The sequence below is a fragment of the Eretmochelys imbricata genome, chromosome 27, assembly GCF_965152235.1.
Source record: "Eretmochelys imbricata isolate rEreImb1 chromosome 27, rEreImb1.hap1, whole genome shotgun sequence".
In the NCBI taxonomy this organism is placed as follows: domain Eukaryota; kingdom Metazoa; phylum Chordata; order Testudines; family Cheloniidae; genus Eretmochelys; species Eretmochelys imbricata.
Genome location: NC_135598.1, coordinates 2,588,912 through 2,597,108, shown reverse-complemented (window position 1 = coordinate 2,597,108; position 8,197 = coordinate 2,588,912). Strand labels below are relative to the sequence as shown.

The following is an 8,197-nucleotide window of genomic DNA, read 5'->3' as shown; positions in this document are numbered from 1 at the left end:
CTGTGTTCAGGATTCTCAAAAAATTCTTTCAGATGTGTAATTTTATTCTTTCAAAGTGTGTTATTTTAGTGTTTTGACTGGTCTATGCATTTCATAATTTTTATTTCTCTATTACGCTTAAATTTAATTCTTTGAGTAGTGAGTTCTAAAATGCCTAACCTGTCCTGGCTGGAGTAATTATCCCTATGGTAACTTTTTAAAAATATGTATTATATCTAGGTTTTTTGTTTCTACTGGTGGCGTACATCTGCACACACCTTGGTGCACATAACAAAATTTATTCCATGCATGGATGGAAAATATTAGAGGGAACATTGCTGGGAACCCATCTTCCATAGGCTCCTTAGAAATCGCAGCCTCAGCTATCGCAGTTAACACCGCACTTTCCACCAGTGGATCTCAGTGTGTCCATTCATATATACAAATGCAGGTTTCAGCAGGCAAACATTTCCATACATGTCGGTCTTGTCTACACTACACAATTAGGTCGATGTAAGGCAGCTTACATCAGGGTATGCACTACAGCCTTGCTCCCGTCGATGTAAGTGCCCTACTCCACCGACAACATAACTCCACCTCCACAAGAGGCATAGGGCTTATGTCGGTGTAGTTACGGTGATGCAGTGTCTGTGTAGATGCTGCGTTCCTTACATTGGCTGTTTGCTGTCATTCTTTTCTCCAGAAAGGATTGAAATTGACAAGAAAACTGGGCTGTCACTGGGGTGGGGGTAGGGAGGCTCCAGCTAGAGCCCAGCTGCCCCTTGGGTCTGTGCTCCCAGCCAGGCTGCACCCACCCTGCTCCCCACTTGGCTGTCCCCTGAGTCCTAGCTCCCTGCTCCCAGCCAGACTACAACTGCCCTGCTCGGAGCTCAGCTGCCCCCTGGGTCCTGGCTCTCTGAGGGAAGCCCAGGAGCCACCCAGACTCCGGGTGCGGATCTCCGCCCGCTGGGAACCCAAGAGGACAGCTAGGCTCCCAGTAGCAGGGAGCCAAGAGCCCTGGAGAGGGGCACTTGGACTCCCGGCAGGGACTGCGTGCAGACCTGAGATCCTGCCCCTCTCCCCACTGCCCCTCTTAAGTTGGTGGAAGTGCTCCTGGTGAGGATGTGCACTACCAACAGAAGGAGGATAGTGTAGACATCAACCTCCGTAGTAATTACCTAACATGGGTCGACTTAAGTTTCTAGTGTAGATATGCCCTCACACAGTTTGCCTTTTTTTTTTTTTTCTTTTTTTTAAATGTGCTATTGTTCCACTGGTCACTGAAGAGTGAGTCATTTGAAAAAAGGCATCGTTAGCTTCTAATGCACAATCTACGTGACTTTAAATAACCCCAGGTCAAGTTTATGAAAATTCCAAGATCTGGGTCTATGAGCTATAAGACAAAGCACACATGCACATCCATATACCCACAGACTGTAACCCATCACTGAGAAAAGAATCTAGAGTGGATTTTTAGCAAATGCTAGGTAGTTTCTTTCAAAACATGGTCCAAAAATAGAGAACTCTGTTAATGACAACAAAAATCCAAGTTTATTCCATTTTTTGTTTAAGGTCTCTTCTGAATATTTATTTCAGATGGCCCAGATTTAACCCAAAGCCTCCCCCGCTTCCAAAGAGGACACCATTTTAGAGTAATGCATATGAAAATTCTTCAAAGGGAAAATTAAAATGCACTTTGAAACTGAACGTCATCATAAACATGAAAATGTACAGCTTTAAAAGACATCCACCGGGATGTAGTGAGTAGCAAAAACTCAGTTTCAAAGTAAAATATGGATTTTTTACACAATTGAAATGAATACAAAATAGCTACAAAAATATGAGTTCAGTTACTCTGCATTTCTGGAATGAGTTCAGTGCTCACAGTGGAATAATTATGTATATTCTAAACAAAATATAGCTGTAAGGTAATGGAATTATTTCCTGTTTTTGAAGGAAATCTCACAGGATTAACGTGAGCTAGTGATTTTAAAAAGGTAATTGTTTAGGGTCAAACGGAAGGATGACTTGCACCCAAAAAGTAAGCAGTAATGACTGATACAGAAAGCATATGGAGCAGCTGGCAGTAACTGACTGTTAGGTAATTTTAAACTACAGGTGTGGTTCACTGGTACAGGAGATGTAAACAACAGCCAGGAGCAAGGAATTTTAAATTATTGTAATCCTGCTTATTAAACTGCATTCAAAGAAACTAGAAGGGGTTAAGACCAATATAACCCTCTTGGGAAGCTGGAGGGAACAACCAAGCTGCAGCATTTGTGGATAATGTTTATCTCCAGGCTCCAAATGTCTTTTCCACAGTTCTTTCAGACATCGCTGCTTTTCACCCAGCCTCCCCATCACTCTCATATCTTCCCTCTGGCTAATACCTTCTGTCCATCCTCCATCTCAGTATACTTCCCTTCAGACTCCTGCTTTTTAACTAGAAGATCACTGATATTCTGTCTCACCAACACAAAGTTAGTGACACAAACCCATTTCTCGCTTCTCGCTGGCCAGATGGTCTGGAATTTCACTTGCTGTTTTAAAGATGACTACATAATCTGGTCCATTCTTCACTTAAAATAAAATAGACCATCCCCAAGAACTTTTAACATGTAGGGATTAAGTGCTAAAATACAGACTTCAGACAAAAAGAAAAGGAGTACTTGTGGCACCTTAGAGAAATGCTGGAAATGGCCCAACTTGATGATCACTTTAGATAAGCTATTACCAGCAGGACAGTGGGGTGGGAGGAGGTATTGTTTCATGGTCTCTGTGTATATATAATGTCTGCTGCAGTTTCCACAGTATGCATCCAATGAAGTGAGCTGTAGCTCACGAAAGCTCATGCTCAAATAAATTGGTTAGTCTCTAAGGTGCCACAAGTACTCCTTTTCTTTTTGCGAATACAGACTAACACGGCTGTTACTCTGAAGACTTCAGACACTCACTTCTCAGACTAACAGGGGATGAGCGTATTGCAAGAGAAGAAGCGGGGAAGCAAGTTTTATATCCATAGCATGGAACATCTTGCTGCCTGAAGTGGACAGGAGCACCCTGCCAATGTGCATTGAAAGGAGTCTGTATTGGCTTGGGCTGCTCTTTGGAAGAAGGGCTCTATCCTGTTCACATTTAAATGAATGCTACTTTTACCACTGACTTCAAGGAGAGCAGGACGAGGCCCTGCAGGTACATCAACAGAGCAAAAAAACAAACAACAAGCCCACCAAGCCTTGGAGTCTGGGTGAACTAACTTGGGCACATGGGGCTCGCGCTGCAGAGATAAAAAGAGTAGCATAGATGTTCAGACTCCAGCTGGAGCCCAGGCTCTGAGACCCTCCCCCACCTCGCTGGGTTTCAAAGTCCAGGCTCCAGCCTGAGTGGGAATGTCTATACTGCTATTTTTAGCCCCGCAGCGGCAGCATGTGCCTGACTCAGTTGACCTGGTTCTGAGACTCACTGCTGTGGGTCTTTTTTTGACATACAGACAACACTCTAAAATTAATAATGCTCAGGAGGGAATTAAAGGGGAACAGTGTGGCCTTCCATGAAACTAGTGTTTTCAGGGCTCAGTTCAGCAAATCATCCCTTAGCAAAGCACTTAATGACAGTTTTCAGAGTAGCAGCCGTGTTAGTGTGTATTCGCAAAAAGAAAAGGAGTATTTGTGGCACCTTAGAGACTAAGCAATTTATTTGAGCATAAGCTTTCGTGAATGCATCCGATGAAGTGAGCTGTAGCTCACAAAAGCTTATGTTCAAATAAACTGGTTAGTCTCTAAGGTGCCACAAGTACTCCTTTTCTCAAAGCACTTAAGTATATGCTTATGTCCCATTAATTTATTTTTAACGTGAAGCATATGCTTAGGTGCTTTGGGAACAGGAATTAACTTATACTTAAGTATTCTGCTGCACTGGGGCTTGAGCTCCCTTACTGCCTCATAAGAACGGCCATACTAGGTCAGACCAATGGTCCATCTAGCCCAGTATCCTGTCTTCCAACAGTGGCCAATGCCAGGTGCCCCAGAGTGAATGAACAGAACAGGCAACCACCAACTGATCCATCCCCTGTCGCCCATTCCCAGCTTCTGGCAAACAGAGGCTAGGGACACCATCCCTGCTCATCCTGGCTAATAACCACTGATGGACCTATCCTCCATGAATTTATCTAGTTCTTTTTTGAACCCTGTTATAGTCTTGGCCTTCACAAAATCCTCTGGCAAAGAGTTCCACAGGTTGACTGTGTGTTGCGTGAAGAAAAACTTCCTTTTGTTTGTTTTAAACCTGTCCCCTATTAATTTCATTTGGTGACCCCTAGTTCTTGTGTTATTTACTCCTTCTCATAATACTTCCTTATTTACTTTCTCCACACCAGTAATGTTTTTATAGACCTCTATCATATCCCCCCTTAGTCGTCTCTTTTCCAAGCTGAAAAGTCCCAGTCTTATTAATCTCTCCTCATACAGAAGCTGTTCCATACCCCCTAATAATTTTTGTTGCCCTTTTCTGAACTTTTTCCAATTCCAGTGTGTCTTTTTTGAGATGGGGCGACCACATCTGCACGCTGTATTCAAGATGTGGTACCATAGATTTATATAGAGGCAATATGATATTTTCTGTCGTATTATCTATTGCTTTCTTAATGATTCCCTTTCTCACCTCTGGAAATGTGCTCCTGATTAACTGTATCCAGGGTGATGTGGGAATGAGGGAGCCTGACGAAAGAACAGGAGGTTCCCCTTAATACTTTCCCCCAAAATCTATTAAATGGTCTAAAACTTCACAGAAGAGAAAACAGAGCATGGCCTTGACTATATTATAAATAGTAGCTAAAAGCATACACAACTCATCAGCATCTCTCAAACATTAATGCTTACCCTTGCCAAAAAGACACTGCCAAAGGCAGTAACACTGCATTCTCCTTTTTCTAATTATAAATTTAACTTTAATGCCAAACCCTCAGAATGCTAAATCCAGCTAGTCTCTCAAGCAGAAATCTAATATTTACATATTGCTCTGTTTGAGCTGAGTTCCTAGGACACAATGGAGGAAAGATGACTTGGGGGCGAGGCATCTTTGTCAAGTTTTCAATATATTCCTATAAACAAAGTTTTCGTTGCGTTTTTTTGGGGAGGGGTCTATCAAAAGCTTCCTTCTAATGTAATGCACAACACACACAGTTTACAATGACTACACAAAGTCAGATCATTTTGTAAAAAAAAAAAAAAAAAAATCAGTTATCCAGAAGTTACTGTAACAATTTAATGTGCTCATTGGTTTTTGTGTTATAATAAGACCTTACGAAACAAATACCTTACCATGGACTTCACATAAATGTCATGGAATTATTGAATACACAGTCATTTCTACCCATATTTTTTTAGAACATTTTATAGTAGTTCTAAGTTTCTCTTTCCCCTGTTGGGCAAAGCTTACAAAACCCTGCCCTCCCCAATTATGTATGGCATTCTTGCTTTGAACTGATGCCTTCCAACCTGTATTCGTTTGTCTAAATAATTTAAACCACATGGTGCAACATTCTGGCACATTCTGGTTAGTATATGACACTTCCAGTTTGTGAGCTGCACATAACTGTATAAAGACGCGCCCAGTGGCACCATTAACAAATATTCTCCAAACCCTTGACTGCTCTGCTGCTAAGCCGTCAACTTGAAATAGGTTCCCTAGGTAACTGAAGTATCCTCTGTCCTGTTTCAGAGTATCCTCTGTCCTGTGCGCATCTACAAGGCACTTCTGAAATGCAGAGACAGCTTCACATTTAAAACAAAAAAAGAAAAAAATAAGTCCGTTGGCCACAGTAATAGAACAAGCAAAACGCTAAGAGTTACCTGTATTGTTTTCTTTTCTTTAATATAAAAAGTATAACTGCAGAGGTCCAACATACAAATACAAAAATTGTGCATAATAAATGCACCATAATACTGTACATACAGTGTAAACCGTTCAACAAGAATGATTTAAATATACCTGTTCTTCTCCTGACCTGGAAGACACAAGAATAAAATTCTGTAACTCTAGGACATGTGCATAAACACTTTTTGAGAGCTTGGATTGCCAGCCAACAGTATCCCTGAAGATAAACAGAGTCAAATGTTCACTTAATGAAAGTAATTATTCAGTGAATTGCTGGTTATCATTAACTAAGAAAAAAAGTACAAGTTCAGCCAACATTAAATCCAGACAGAGGTCTTTCCATCTCCCGATTTGCTACTGGCGCTACTTTTGTTTGAGCCTGCTCTGGATTTCTTCTCTCTGGAACTGCTGGGATTTGTTTGGTTATTATATGCCTGGATTGCAAGGTCCAGACGTTCCTGAGCCACTTTAATCTCCCTCTGCAGATTTTCTAGGTCAGCTGGAATGTTTTCTTCGTTGCTCCCATACTGCTGTTCCTGAGCTATATTAGCTTTGTTTTGCTTGTAGGCCATTTTGGCATTGGACAATTCAGTATATTGGATTTGATCTGGCTTGACTGCAATGTTATAGCCAGGAGGAGCAGATGGAGTATTCCAAGTAAAAGGGTAGTTATAGGTACCAGAGTCTTCCAGCTCTTTTCTTTTATTGTTTAATGTGTCTCGGATTGTACCAAATCCCAAATGGAGCATCTCCCAGACATTCAAAAGTAAACACAGGCAGCTTACGCCATACATTATTAAAAGGAAAATGGTCTTTTCAGTAGGCCTTGAAATGAAACAATCTATCTTGTGTGGGCATGGTTTCCTGCTACATATAAATGTGGGGCTGACTTCGAACCCATACAAAAAATATTGACCAACAAGAAAGCCAACTTCGAACATAGTCCTAGACAGCAGCTGCAGCACATAGATTTTCATAAGCCCATCCTCTCGAATTCGCCGCCTACCATCATGTTTAGCTTTAGTGAGGGCTGGCTGCTGCTTGTTCTCCCGCTCACTTTCTAGCTCTATTTCTGGGTACATCATTGGATCTTCTTCGTGGTCATCCTCTGTCTCCTCCAAACCACGGTGTTGTTTCCAGCGCATTGAAAAGGTTTTGTTCCTGGTTCTTTTGTCAGGTTCGTTATGTTCCACCATTCTGGCAATTTTATGAATGGCATAGCCTAAATACATCACAGATGGAGTGGCTACAAGAATGATCTGAAACACCCAAAATCTCACATGTGAAAGAGGAGCAAAAGCATCATAGCAAACATTTTCGCATCCTGGTTGTTCCGTGTTGCACACAAACTTGCTTTGTTCATCATAATAGATGGATTCCCCTCCCACAGCAGTAAGGACAATCCGAAAGACAATCAAAACCGTCAGCCAGATTTTGCCAACAAATGTTGAATGATTGTGGATTTCCTCTAACAGACGGGTCAAGAAACTCCAACTCATGGTGGTCAAATCGTTTTATCTTTAAAAAAAGAGACACATGTTAAGAGTTTAAAACGCTCAGCCCCAATACTGCCACCATTTAGTCAAGAGAGCAAGGAAATTTAATCATCCATACAAAAATGCTACCTCTAAACTCTTTTGCTGTCTCACCTGTTATCCAGAATCTCTACCAGCCAAAATTTGCGTGAAGAATCTAAGTTTCCTTTGTAGGTTTTCAAGAATGCCACTACAAATAAAGAAGGAAAAAAAATTCTTAAGTCCCAATCCACAAACAACTGTTTCCAAAGTTATTACAAAAAGGTGGGATAAACATGCTGATGCTGCTGTACCTCGAATTTGAATAAAAGTGACTGTTTAGACATTTAGGCTGAGATTCTCAAAGTAACCAATGGGATACAAAAGCCCAATTATCATGAAATGTAATGGGAATTGAGTATCCAGAACTCACTGTGTACTCTCACTAAAATATTTCATCAACTCTCTTGTACACATGCATTTTAAAAAAAAGATTTAACAAAATCCATCCATTTTCCCCTTGAATTGTGAAAAATACAGCACAGAGAAAGCTGAACAACGCCAGTAACAACATCCTGACAGACAAGAAATTGTAGCAGAAACATAACTGCACCTTTTTCTCAAGGAGGATATTATTACAAGCCCTTATTCCCAAGCCTAATAAAGTCAATGAGAGTTTTTCTATTAACTTCAGTGGATTCTGAATTAGGCTCCTAGTCAGGCTAATGTAAGTGTAACATTTTCCATTCATTACACAAAACATACTTAAGAATGCCTACTCTGAAAGGAGTCACCATGAGATTAATAGGCAGTGCCAGTTAAGGGGGAAA

The 8,197-nt window shown here is 41.1% G+C and overlaps 1 protein-coding gene across 1 annotated transcript; it reads right to left on the bottom strand.

Annotated features, from left to right (window-relative positions):
• Nucleotides 1-5,844: 5,844 nt before the first annotated feature.
• GJC1 (gap junction protein gamma 1) lies at nt 5,845-7,352 on the bottom strand. Its single transcript, XM_077806335.1, has one exon. It carries the CDS (start codon nt 7,350-7,352, stop codon nt 6,171-6,173), a length of 1,182 nt encoding a protein of 393 aa, XP_077662461.1. The 3' UTR covers nt 5,845-6,170.
• Between the last annotated feature and the right edge of the window lie 845 nt (nt 7,353-8,197).

Coding starts and splice junctions, on each gene's coding strand:
- GJC1 (XM_077806335.1), bottom strand. CDS start 7,352: ATGAGTTGGAGTTTCTTGACCCGTCTGTTAGAGGAAATCCACAATCAT.